At 36.9% G+C, this 14,044-nt stretch overlaps 1 protein-coding gene across 4 annotated transcripts in view; it reads left to right on the forward strand.

Annotated features, from left to right (window-relative positions):
* WNK3 (WNK lysine deficient protein kinase 3) overlaps nucleotides 1-14,044 on the forward strand; it is a 154,114-nt gene that overhangs the window by 110,651 nt on the left and 29,419 nt on the right. For all 4 annotated transcript variants that reach the window (XM_072817553.1, XM_072817552.1, XM_072817554.1 and 1 more), the window contains exons 13-17: nucleotides 8,507-8,623; nucleotides 9,845-10,000; nucleotides 10,082-10,133; nucleotides 11,398-11,535; nucleotides 11,909-12,852. In XM_072817553.1, the coding sequence (XP_072673654.1) occupies nucleotides 8,507-8,623; nucleotides 9,845-10,000; nucleotides 10,082-10,133; nucleotides 11,398-11,535; nucleotides 11,909-12,852 (1,407 nt within the window). The remainder of the gene's footprint in view (nucleotides 1-8,506; nucleotides 8,624-9,844; nucleotides 10,001-10,081; nucleotides 10,134-11,397; nucleotides 11,536-11,908; nucleotides 12,853-14,044) is intronic.

A 14,044-nucleotide genomic window follows, 5' to 3' on the forward strand; every position in this document is an offset into this window, starting at 1 on the left:
TTAGATATTGTTTCCTGCTTTGTTGAAGATTAACTGGCCCTAAAGTTGTGAGTTTACTTCTGGATTTTCTATTATTTTTCATTGATTTATGTGCTTATTTTTGTGAGTGTCATACTGTTTTGATTAATACAGCTCAGTTGTATAACTTGATGTCCAGATTCGTGAAGATTTGTGAAGCCTCCAGTTTTCTTTCCTTTTTCATTTTTTAAAAATCTATTTCTTTATTTTAGAGAGAGTGAGTGCATGAATTGACGGAGGGGTACAGGGAAAGGGAGAGAGGCAGACTGCTCACTGAGTGTGGAGCCCAATGTGAAGCTCGATTTCACAACCCTGAGATCATGACCTGAGCTGAAATCAAGAGTTGGACACTTAACTTACTGAGCCATGCAGGTGCCCCTGCTTTTCCTTTTTAAACACTGATTTTTGTGTGTATGTTCATCAGGGATATTGGCCTGTAGTTCTCTATCTTTTTAAAAATATTTTATTTATTTATTTGAGAGAGAGAAAGAGAACACGAACAGGGGGAGAAGCAGAGGGAGCAGCAGACTCCCCGCTGAGCAGGAAGCCTGAAGTGGGGCCTGATCCCAGGACCCTGAAATCATGACCTGAGTCAAAGGCAGATGTTTAACTGACTAAGCCGCTCAGGGACTCCTGTAGTTCTCTTTTTCAGTGGTGTCTTTATTTGATTTTGGTATCAGGGTAATGCTGGCAGCATAGAGTAAATTTGCTAGTTTTCCTTTCTTCTCTATTTTTTGGAATAGTTTGAGAAGGATAGGTATTAACTGTTCTTTATTTTTTTAAAGATTTTTAAATTTATTCATGAGACACACACACACACAGAGAGAGAGAGAGAGAGAGAGAGAGAGAGAGAGAGAGGCAGAGACACAGGCAGAGGGAGAAGCAGGCTCCATGCAGGGAGCCCGATGTGGGACTCAATCCGGTGTCTCCAGGATCAGGCCCTGGGCTGAAGGTGGTGCTAAACCGCTGAGCCACCAGGGCCTCCCGGTATTAATTGTTCTTTAAATGTTTGGTAGAATGCACTTGTGAAGCCATTTGGACCTGGACTTTTGTTTTTTGGGAATTTTTTGATTACTCTTTCTTTCCTGGTTATCTGTTCAAATTTTCTATTCCCTTCTGTTTTCAGTTTTGATAGTTTGTTTCTAGGAATTTATCCATTTCTTCTAGGTTGCCCAATTTCTGGTATATAGTTTTTCATAATATTCTCAAGATAATTTCTATGTGTGGTGTTTATTATTTCTCTTAGCTTATTTGTGATTTTATTTATTTAAGCCTTTTCTTTTTTCTTGATAAGTCTCGGTAGAGGAGCTAGTCCTTGCTTTCACTGGTCTGTTCTACTGTTTTTCTTTTTTTTTTTTTTTCAGTTTCTGTATCATTTGTTTCTGCTCTAATTTTTATTATTTCCTTCTTTCTGCCAGTTTCAGGTTTTGTTTGTGTTTTTTTCTAGCTCCTTTAGGTGCAAGGTCAGGTTGTTTGAGAGTTCTCTTGCTTTTTGAGGTAGGCTTGCATTGCTATAAACTTCCACATTGGAACAGCTTTTGCTGCATCCCCAAGGTTTTGGACCATTGTGTTTCCATTTTCATTTGTTTCTTTATTTCTTCTTTTATTTCCTGGTTGAGCCATTCATTGACTGTTGCATGTTATTTAACCTGCATGTATTTGTGGTCTTTCCAGATTTTTTCTTGTGATTGACTTCTAGTTTCATAGCATTGTGGTCAGAAAATATGCATGGTATGGCTTCAGTCTTCTTGAATTTGTTGTGGCTTGTTTTGAGAGCCACCATGTGATCTATTCTGTAGATTGTTCAGTGTGCACTTGAAAAGAACGTGTATTCTGCTGTTTTAGGATGGAATGTTCTGACTGTATCTGTTAAATCCATCTATTCCAGTATTTCATTCAAAGCCAGTGTTTCCTTGTTGATTTTTTGTTTAGATGATGTGTCCATTGATGTAAATGGGGTGTTAATGTCCCCTACTATTATTGTATTATTATTGATGTTTATGTATTAACCATTTTATGTATTTGGGTGCTCCCATGTCAGGTTTGTAAGTATTTACAGTTGTTATACGTTCTTGTTGGATTGTCCCCTTTATTTGTCATGTCCTTCTTTGTGTCTTCTTACATTCTTGGTTTTAATGTCTAGTTTGTCCAATGTAAGTATTGCTATTCAGGTTTTCTTCTGACATCCATTTGCCATGATAGATGTTTATCCATCCTCTCACTTTCAGTCTTCAGGTGTCTTTAGGTGTAAAATCAGTCCCTTATAGGCAGCATATAGATGAGCATTGTTTTCTTATTCATTCTTTTACCATATGTCTTTTCATTGGAACATTTAATCTGGTTATTACATCAAAAGTAATTGATGGATGTGTATTTATTACATTTTATTACTTGTTTTGTGGTTGTTTCTAAAGATTTTCTCCAACTCTTTCTTGGCTTTTTCTCTTTCATGTATTGATTTTTTAGTGATATATTTGGATTTCTTTCTCTTTGAATATTAGTGGTCTTGATATATGATGTAATGTTTGATGTATGATAAATTTGATATATCATCTAATGCATATTGCAGTCTGTATTAGGTTGATGGTCATTTAAGTTTGAACCCATTCTTAACTCTTGTCCTCCCCATGTTTCAGGTATATGGTAGTTCATTTTATCCTTTTTTAAGTGAGTTTCTTAACTGATTTTTTACAGAAATACTCACTTTTATTACTTTCTATTTCCTATATCTCTACTGTCACTTTTTTGTTTTTACTTTTAAAGTTTGTTTGTTTCTTTGTTTTAGAGAGAGAGCACTTGCATACTAGTGGGGAGAGGGACAGAGAGAGAGGGGAGAGAAAATCTATAGCAGACCCTCTGCTGTGCACAGAGCCCATCATGGGGCTCAATCTCACCATCCTGAGATCATGACCTGAACTGAAATCAAGAGTCAGATGTCGAACCTATTGATCTGCTCAGGTGCCCCATATAACTGTCACTTTTGCATTCTCTTTTCCACTCAGAGTCCTTTTTAGTATTTCTTGCAGGGCTAGTTTAATGATCATGAATTGCTTTAGTTTTTGTCTGTGAAACTCTATCTCTTCTTTTATACAGAAAGATAGCTTTACTGGATAGAATATTCTTGGCTGCAGATTTTTTCCCACTTAGCCCTTTGAATAGATCATGCCACTCTCTTTTGGTTTGCAAAGTTTCTGTTAAAAAATCTCTTGCTAGTCTTATGGTTTTTCCTCTGTAAGTTAAGGATTTCTCTCATCTTTCTGCTTTTGAAATTTTTTTCTTTGTTACTATATTTTCCACATTTAATTACAGTATGTCTTTGTGTCAGTCTCTGCTTTTTTTATTCTGTTGGGGGTTCTCTATGGCTTCTGGAACTGGATTTTGCTTCCTTTCCCATATTGGGGAGGTTTTCAACTATTATTTCTTGAAATAAATTTTCTGTTCCCACCCCCTTCTCTCTTCTTTTTCTGGGCTCAAGTTATTTGAATCTTATTACATTTGATGGATTGACCAAGTTCCCTAAGTCTATTCTTTTTTTGCATAGTTCTTTTGTCTCTTGTTCAGCTTAATTACTTTCCACTAGTCTTTCTTCCAGGTCACTAATTAATTTCTCTACTTCTACCTTGCTATTCATTCCATGAAGTATGTTTCTCATTTCTTTGTGCCCTTTTATCTCTGTTATGTCTTTACTTATCTCTGTGTTATGGGTCTTACTCATGTCTTCCATTCGTTTCTCAGTTCAGTGAGTTTCCTTATCTTTTTTTTTACATTCTCTATGAGGCATTTTACTTATGTCTCTGAGTATGGCCTTGTCCAGTTCTTTTATTTGGGGTAAGTTTTTGTCTCCTCATTTTGTCTGGCTCTCTATGTCTATTTTTGTGTGAAGATGGTCACTTGTATCTTCTGCTATTGAAAATAGTGACTTTATGTGGCGCCTGGGTGGCGCAGATGGTTGGGTGTCTGACTCTTGGTTTCAGCTCCGGTTGTGATCTTAGAGTTGAGTTTGAGCCCCACCTTGAGCCCTGCATCAGGCTCCATGCTCATCATGGAGTCTGCTTGAGATTCTCTTTCCCTCTCCCTCCTCCCTCTCCCTCACCTTCTGCCTCTGCCTCCTGCACTCTCTCTCTCTCTCTCTCAAAATGAATACATAAATCTTTGGGGGAAAAAAAGAAAGAAATTAGTGACTTTATGAAGAAGGGGCCCTGGAGTGCTCTGGAGTTCAAGGACCTCTGTTCACCAGAAACTGGAACTTCAGGAAAGTATCCTATGTATGTTGTTTACAACCTGCTGTTGTGTCTGGGTCAGTTTTCCTTTCATTGCAGTCATCTGCACTGTCTCTTTACTTGTTGTGGCTGTGGTTGCTCTCTCTGGTGTTAGTGGGCCCCAGGCAGGCCCATTTGAGAGGCTGTGCCCACTGAGGAACTTGGGAGTGGGGCTGCCATGTTAGCAAAGTTTGTGCTGTGCCATGAGTCCTATCCAGGATCTCCTGAAGTGCTGCCATGTCTGGGGACTATGCGCTATTGAGGCCAGGGGCATGTGGTTGAGCTTGACTCACAATAGTGGCTGGGGGATCATGGCTGGGCAATACACATGAGGGTTGGTGGGTTTGTACAGTTGGACATGGTGGATGTACCTGTTGCCCCATGGCAGCTGTGCACCCTGCAGCTGAGTGGGGTACATATGCATATTTAACAAAATTTGCCCTAAGCCTAGCACCAAGACTAGCAGGTTTGTAGTAGGCAAGTTCTCAGCCAAAACCATGGGTGTGGCACAGTGCTAGTGGGTTAGGTAGCAAGCACTTTTGCAGTCCCATCTCCCACAGATGTCTCTGTGCTTATGCTGAGGTGCAGTGGAGAAAATTGGCACCTGCCAGCTCCAAAATCAGTACGAACATATCTGTCTCCTGTTTTCCCCCAGCTTTGTGTGAACTGCCATTTTTATGTTGCCTCTCCACAGGTTGCTGTCTTTTTAAGGGTGATAGCCCAGCTATCACTTGCCTTCCTGGCTTGCCTAGTGCTGATTCAGCTGACCTCTAAAGCCCCACTGGTTTTACAAGCTCCTAGAATTCAACACCTCTAGTTCTTAAAGCCAAACTTTATAGGGAGTAGTCTTCCTTACTTGAGTTCCCTGGTGTGAGGGCCTGTTTCTCTGCTTTCATTGTATGCACAACTAGTCCCTTCTGCAGGCGGCCTCCTTCACCTTACTAACCTTTGAGATGAAGCTTCCTCCCTATATTTATTTATGGAGTTTGTTTTACCAGTCTTTGGATCACTCTCCAGTTTATTGACTTGGATGTGAATGATACCCAGTTGAAAATACAGGATGGGGTGAGCTCTGGGTCCTCCTACTCTACCATCTTGCCGAGCTCTGATTCTCTCTTCTGCCCATTTTGTATCCAGATTATTTTTTGTGTTGAGTTGTAGAATTTCTTTATATATTTTGGATAATAACCCATTATTGGATATGTTATTTGCAAATATGTTCTCCCATTCAGTAGGTTTTTCAGTTTTTTATCTTTTATTTTTTTTTAAAGATTTTATTTATTCATGAGAGACTGAGAGTGAGAGGCTGAGACACAGGCAGAGAGAGAAACAGGCTCCATGCAGGGAGCCTGATGCGGGATTTGATTCCGGGACTCCAGGATCACACCCTGGGCCTAAGGGAGGCGCTCAACCGCTGAGCTACCCAGGCATCCCTGTTTTTCAGTTTTATTGATTGTTTCCATTGCTGTACAGAAACTTTTTATTTTGATATAGGCCCAGTTGTTCATTTCTGCTTTTATTTCCTATGCCTCAGGAGACATATCTAGAACAATGTTGGTACAGCCAGTGTCACAGAAATTACTGCCTGTGTCCCTTTCTAGGATTTTTATGGTTTTAGGCCTCTCATTTAATTCTTTCATCCATTTTGAATTTATTTTTGTGTATGGTATATGAAAGTGTTCCAGTTTCCGTCTTTTGCCTGTAGCTCTCTAGTTTTACCCAACACTATTTTTCAAAGAGACAGTCTTTTTCCAATTGTATATTCTTGCCTCTTTTGTTGAAGATTAATTGACCATATAATTGTGTATTTATTTCTGGCCTTCTGTCCTATTCTGTTGATCTGGGTGTTGGTTTCTGTGCCATTACCATACTGTTTTGATTATAACGTCTTTGTGGTATAACTTGACATCCGGAATTGTGTTACCTCTAGCTTTGCTTTTCTTTTTGAGGATTGCTTTGGCTAATGAGGGTTTCTTGTGGTCACATACAAATTTTAGTACATTTTGTTCTGGTTCTGTGAAAAATGTTATTACTTTGATAGAGTTTGTGTTAAATGTATAGATTGCTTTGGGTTGTATGGTCATTTTAACAATATTTGTTCTTTCAGTCCATTAGCATGAATATCTTTCCATTTATTTGTGTCATATTCATCTTTCATCAGTATTTTATAGTTTTCAGGGTACAGGTCTTTCACCTCTTTGGTAAGTTTACTCCAAGGTATTTTATTATTTTTGGTGCATTTGTAAATGTGATTGCTTTCTTTCTCTTTCTGGTGATTCATCACTAGTGTTTTGAAATGCAACTGATTTTTGTCCATTGATGTTTTATCCTGCGACCTTAGTAAATTCATTTATCAGTTCTAGTAGGGTTTTTTTTTTTTTTAGCTTTTCTATATTTAGTACCACATCATCTGCAAATAATGAAAGTTTTACATCTTCCTTACCGATTTGGATTCCTTTTATTTGTTTTTGTCATCTAATTGCTGTGGCTGGGACTTGCAGTACTATGTTGAGTAAAGTGATGAAAATGGACATCCTTGAATTTTTCCTGACCTTGGGGGGGAAAGGTTTCCATTTTTCATCATTGAGCGTGATATTATCTATGGATATATTATCTATGTATATATTATATATGTCTATGGATATAATATAGATATTATCTATGGATTATGTTGAGGTTTGTTCCTTATAAACCTATTTTATTGAGGGTTTTTATCATGAAAGGATGTTGTGCTTTGTCATATATTTTTGCCGCACCTATTGAAATGATCATATGGTTCTTATCCTTTCTCATGTCGATGTGTGTATCATGTTGATTGATTTGCAAATATTGAGCCACCCTTGCATCCCAGGAATAAATTCCACTTGATTGTGGTGAATGATTTTTTTATTGTGTTGGATTCAATTTGGTAGTATTTTGTTTAGTATTTTTGCATCCATGTTTATCAGGGATATTAGCATATAGTTAGTTTTTTTTTTTTCTGTAGTTTCTTTATCTGCTTTTGGCATCCAGTTAATGCTGGCCTCATAGAATGAATTTGGAAATTTTCCTTCTCTATTTTTTGTAATTAGTTTAATTTCTTCTGTTGTTTGTCATTTAGGTTGTTTCTTTCTGTCAGTCTCTTTGTCTGCCAGTCTGTCATCTTTAAATTTTTGTCTTTCTCTTTCCTTTTGTCTGTTTGTCTGTGTGTGTCTCTCTGTAGCAAACACTTTTGAACACAGATCTTTATAAGCCTCCCTGATTCTTTTTAATGCTTCATTCTTAGAATTAATGGGTGAAAAAGTGACAAAAAGCAAAAAACTAACCTCATTAATACAAAGAATAAAAGTGGTTGGCAGGCAGGATTTGTTGGGGATTTGTCGTTTTGTTGGGGAGGATGTATGTACAGCAAAGGGAATATAGTGACATTGTGATAACGATATTTGGTGACAGATGGTGAGTACATTTACCTTGATTAGCCAGTTCCAATTGAGTGACATGTGGAATTGTTAAATCAGTATGTTGGACACCTGAATTCAGTATAACACTGTATGTTAATTATATTTCAATTTAAAATAAATTAATAAAACTAGTGAAACTGTATGAAGATTTAAAAAATTTAAAAATATGTATTGATAGATGCGCTGTCCCAAAAGGTTGGACCAATATACATTTCCATTAGCGGTGCATTTTCTTTTTTTTAAAGATTTTATTTATTTATTCATGAGAGACAGAGAGAGGCAGAGACACAGGCAGAGAGAGAAGCAGGCTCCATACAGGGAGCCCAACGCAGAACTCCATCCCGGGTCTCCAGGATCACACCTTGGGCCAAAGGCGGTGTTAAACTGCTGAGCCACACAGGCTGCCCCCATTAGCGGTGCATTTTCTTTTGTTTAAAGAGCAAATTTGTGGGATTAAGAGAATTTTGGATGACTGAACAATCTTTGCATTTTGGAAAAATATAGTGAGTCTTCTGACTTTTTTGTCTTTTTATAAAAGTTGTGTTCCTTTTTCTTTCCCACTGGGATCACATTTCTAATTTATATTTTACTAATTTAACTCATATTTTCATAGAATGGGTGTTAAGGCAGTATTTCAATAGGGAAAAGCACTCTTTTTATCTTCTCAGCAACTTAAACTATTTTTCCATATATTTGAATGTTAGCTCATCTACATACATGTTCCTTGGTCCATTTGCAAAGAGAAGGTAATAATTGTGACTCTTAAATTGGTGAAATATTTGTGCCCAGGTGTCGGTATCTGGAGACAATATGGTGGAGTGTCAACTGGAGACACACAACAATAAGATGGTCACCTTCAAGTTTGATGTTGATGGTGATGCACCAGAGGATATTGCAGACTATATGGTAAATACAATGAAACCAAATTATCTTCCCTTCAGCATTCTGTCTCTTTTTTTCCCCTCATTTATTCAAAGCAACCTTTTGGGGGTACCATTAGTTTTTAAAATTTGCACAGAATTACACTGCTTATGATCAAAACTAAGTCACTGTACCTTCTTTCATTCCAATATATTTATTTCTAACATGTGAGGGGGTTTTATTAAGACATTATCTAGGTCAGTGATACTTATCCCTGGCTGCATGTTAAAGTCACCTTAAGAGTTTTTAAAATAAATCCATTGCCTGGGTCCCTAATTAAATTAGAATCTTTGGATATAACGCCTAAGCATCAATAGTTTTTAGTATATGCCACATAATCCTAACGTGTTAGTTTCTGATATATCATCTTACTAATCGATGTTTAATGCTCATTTCATTTAGTTTTCATATTTTCTTTGAATTGTTAGTCTTAAGTTAGTAGTTTTGCCCTTTTTAAATGCAGATAAGCAAGGGTGGAAGGAAGAGTACATAATGCTTTTGTTTCTGCCAGTTTTCTTTAGATATGCATTCCTAGAGAAATAGAATTAAGCATTTTAAAAGTTAATAATGTTGTCAGTTCTGCCTCTTGTTTAACATAGTATCTTCTGAACTCTCTCCAGGCCATTCTTTATAACTTTTAGAGATATTTCATTTTGTGATTTAAAAACGTTTGGGTTTGGACATCTAGTGGGAATCATAAAGATTGTCTCAGTTATGTTCCTCAAATGATAATTTATAGAATGCAAGATATTTTTTAAAATGCTGGCTTTTTTTGCTGGTAGGTAGTAACAATCTGACAATTGGCAGTGGTCTCAAAAAGAGAATAATTTAATGTATTATGTGGTATTTTAGTGCTGGTCGGGTTTGTTTTTTTAAGATTTATTTATTTATTTTTAGAGGGAGAGTGCCAGAGCATGAGCACGGGGAGGGACAGAGTAAGTGAATCTCAAGCAGACTCCCCACTGAGTGTAGAGCCTGACAAAGGGCTTGATCTCATGACCCTGAGATCATGACCTGAGCTGAAACCAAGTGTTGGATGCTCAATTGACTAAGCCACCCAGGTGCCCCATGCTGGTCGTTTTTAATTCTATTGTGGCATTTGTATCTAAATAATTAATTTTAATTTATTTTTCTTTACGATAGTCAACATTGGTACAATATTATAATTTTGAGAAAACTGAAATTAATAGACTTACTTTTGGACAGGTTGAAGATAACTTCGTGCTAGAAAGCGAGAAAGAAAAATTTGTAGAAGAACTGAGGGCTATTGTAGGTCAAGCCCAGGAGACTCTTCATGTCCACTCTGCTGCAGATAGAGCCATCGGAATTGATTCTATTATTGTGGAACCCAACAGTGGCCAAGTAAGAGCAGTTGTTTAGCAAATAGGTCTTCTCAGATCTATATCAGGAACTTCTTTATTTATCTGTTCATTTTTAATTCAGACAGGATCGTCTGAACAAGTACAGATAAGTTCTGCGTCCACTCAAACCAGCAGTAAGTATATTTAATAAAATTTACCATGTGGTTTTTGAAGACATTTGAACTTTAATTTACACATCTTCATTGGGAAACATTTCCTTTAGCCAATAAAGGAAATTAGTAAATTATTAATGTAGGTTTTCCTGTACTTTGAAAGGCCTTTTTAAAAAGCCCAGACGTAAAAAGTAAAACCATTCTCCAGATTTCCTTCAAGTGTTGGTTCTTTACCCAATTAATTTATTTCTGAGTCGTTGCATGGTATGTTACCAGAAAAGCAGTCACTGTACTGATGACCTTTAATGGCTTTACTGTTTGAACTTAACTGGTAAGTTGGTTTTTTTTTTAACCACTAATATGAGATGGACAGAACTTAACTAATATCACTATGTTCTAAGTTTGCCTCATGTTTTAATATAGTCATTTATATTTTGATTTCCTTCCACTAGTGTTATACTTCTGCTGTGATCACTGATAAGTTTTTGTAATTATCAGATACTAACTAAACTTCCAGGGACTAAAAATGGGGTCTTCTGTTTTCTTTTCTGATGACTTTATCTCTCCATTCTTTTCAGCTCTGGTCATGGTTATATTTAGAGTATCTGGGAGGGGGCGAAGAGCCATAGACAAATGAGGACCTGTGAAGGAATTATAACAACATGAAGAAGCAACAGGTGGTGTGGGAGTCATGAAATCAGATACCATTACCCTGAAACTTACTTTGTGTTAGGATGCCAGGGTCCTCCGCTGTTCTTTCTTGTTAGGAGGAATTTGAGCAGATTTCTGACTAATAAAGTAGGGTAGAGTTTTAAAAAATTACTTATTTGACAAGTTTACAATGTAGGAGTAAAGATGTAGGGATTTACTTTGTTTTTAAGTTGTCATGTGGTAAAATTGATGTTTTTTTTGGTGTATAGTTCTGTAAATTATAATACTCATAGATTTGTGTAAGCATCATCATAATCAGGATACAGAACAGGAGATAACAGATTTTATTGGAGAAAGTGCTTTCCATTTTTTCCCAGAAATGTGTCCTGCTTCTAATTGCAATTGATAAAATGTTTGTTTCATAGATTATAAAATCCTTCCCTAACGATATCTTGTGCTTAGTTCTTTAGAGTATTTGCCAGTGTTGGGAGGTCTGGTCTTATAAATTACACATATCCCAGTGCTGTTGGAAATGGAGATACAAGACAAATTGATGTTTTAACTTGGTTTCCTTAATAGGGTAAACATGTTGAAAATTGCTTAGCATATTGATTTTTACTAATTATTTCTGCAGATGAATCTGCTTCTCAGTCATCCCCAGTTGGACGGTGGCGATTCTGTATCAATCAGACAATAAGAAACCGTGAGGTTCAGTCTCCTCCTTCTCTTCAGCAGTCCCTGTCTACAGTTCCTGGGCTATCTCGACTTCCTAGTAAGTGTTCATTGTCTGCCAACTTTATCCAGACTTGGAGGGGTCACAAAATATTTACCATATCTTTAGTTTGTGTTCATGGGTATTTCATTCTTAGGAGAATTTTCATAAGCATTTTTGAAGGTGTTATTATCAGGGTATAATGTAAAACATTTTAAAATTAATATTTTTTAAATTATAATATTTATGAAAAAAATAAGAGGTTTTTATTCCTTGACAGTTTGAATTCTGTGTATTTTGAGTCTTATTTATAAGACTTACTCACACAGGTTCTTGTTTGTCCCTTGCTCCTCTTGTCCCCTTTGAGTTTGGTTACCAGTCTGTACTTTGTATTTATTAATATATGCCTAGCTATTCTCTGTTATTGTTCCAGGTCCAAGAACCACAAGTAATAAGGAACTATCACAGGACACACTGCCCACTCTAGAAAGTAATCCATGCCAGCGTGTACTTTTTGCCTCCAAGTCAGAACTCAAGGATGTAGTTGATGGTAAGATTTCTGAATATGCCAGTGTAGAAACTAAGCATCCAGCTGTATTTTACCAAGTGGAAGATGACAGGCAAATAATGGCACCAGTTACTAGTAGTTCAAGTTATACTGCTACTTCAGTTCGTGCAGTTGCAGTTGAATGTGAGGGACTCACCAACCAAGCAGGCATATTTCTACCTGTATATCCATGTCACCAAGCTGCCAGTCAGGCTGATGTACTTATGGTCCCTCCTGGCGAGTCAACTCAGATTGCTGGTAACTCTCTTACAACTCTGGCATTTATGTCTGATCAAAAGCCTCAGTCCTTAGTAGTGCAGCAGCCATCTATGGATGCAGAGTTTATTTCCCAAGAAGGAGAAACCACAATGAACACTGAAGCAAGTTCTCCTAAGATGGTCATTCCCACTCAGACCCCTGGCCTTGAACCGACTGCCCTTCTACCCACTGCTGTCTTGGAATCAGAAGGGGAAAGACCTCCAAAAATGGAGTTTGCAGACAACCGAATTAAAACTCTGGATGAAAAGTTAAGAAACTTGCTCTATCAGGAGCATAGCATATCTAGCATCTATCCTGAGAGTCAGAAGGATACCCAAAGCATAGACTCTCCATTTTCTTCCTCTGCTGAAGATACGCTCTCATGTCCAGTGCCAGAAGTCATAGGCATCAGCCACAGTGGACTTCAAGATAGTCCTGCACAGTCCCCTAATTTTCAGCAGACAGGCTCTAAGATTCTGTTCAATGTGGCTGCAAGTCAGCCTGCTAACATATCAGTATTCAAAAGGGACCTGAATGTGATAACTTCTATACCCAGCGAATTATGTTTACATGTAAGTATTATTCTTTCTAATCGATTTCTTACCCTTACTCTTTTAAAGAAATTCCTTGTTTTCTAAAGTTCTATCCTTTGAAATGAAATTGTCTATGTCACAAGATTCTAAGAGGTCACAGGTATTTAAGAAAGCCAAGGCTTAAGCTGCAGATGCCTACAATTTCTAGAAAGAGATGACAGAAGTATTTGGTGAGAGAGCCCTCTGGTGAATTAGCTAAGAACTTGCAAGGATGGGTTTTTATTTTGTTTTGTTTTGTTTTTGTGTGTGTGTATGTGGGTGTTTTTGTTGTTGTTGTTGTTTTTGTTTTGTTTTTTGTATTAGTGGCAAAATAGTGTAATAGGGCTGATTTGTAGATTGTTTTAGTGGGTAGGAAGAACTGACTTTTAGATTTCCACTTAAAAGTGCCTGTTATCCATTTCCTTTCTTAAAAGTTCATGGTTTAAGGTTAATCTTGTTTGGTGGGTTTTATTTTGAAAAAAATGGTTTATTTATTAAGTTTTTATTTACATTCCAGTTAACATCGAGTATAATATTAGTTCAAGTGTACAATATAGTGATTCAGCACTTGCATACATTACCCCGTGTCATCACAAATGCCCTCCTTAATCCTCATAGCCTATCCACCACCCTCTGGTAACCATACGTTTGTTCACTATAGTTTTAAGAGTCTGATTCTTGGTTTTCCTCTTGCCCTGCCCCAGTTTGTTTGTTTTGTTTCTTAGATTCCACATATAAGTGAAATCTTATGGTATTTTTTGAAGGTTTTTTAAGTTGTTACAGAGATAACAACTATCTGGCATTTATCCACTATTTGGTACTTACCCTTCTTATGCTTACACAGATCTGTTTACATACCTATAACTTTTTATTTACAGAAATAGGAGTGTGCTACATGCATATTGATCTGCAAAGTTACCTTTTCATTTATAGTATATTATAGATACATTTCTAAATCTTCACTATATCTTTTTATTATTATATAAATAGTATATGTGTGTATATAAAGTAAAATCCATCCCATTTCAAACCTATAGATATAACTATTAATGAATCTTTGCAGACATGGTTTTAATTAACATACAAATATTTATGTAATCATAGTTAATTTTTTAAAAAAGATTTTATTTATTTGAGAGAGAGCATGAGCAGGGGGGAGGGATAGAGGACTCCCTGCTGAGTGGGGAGCTCA

This window comes from Canis lupus, chromosome X (assembly GCF_048164855.1).
Source record: "Canis lupus baileyi chromosome X, mCanLup2.hap1, whole genome shotgun sequence".
Lineage (NCBI taxonomy): Eukaryota > Metazoa > Chordata > Mammalia > Carnivora > Canidae > Canis > Canis lupus.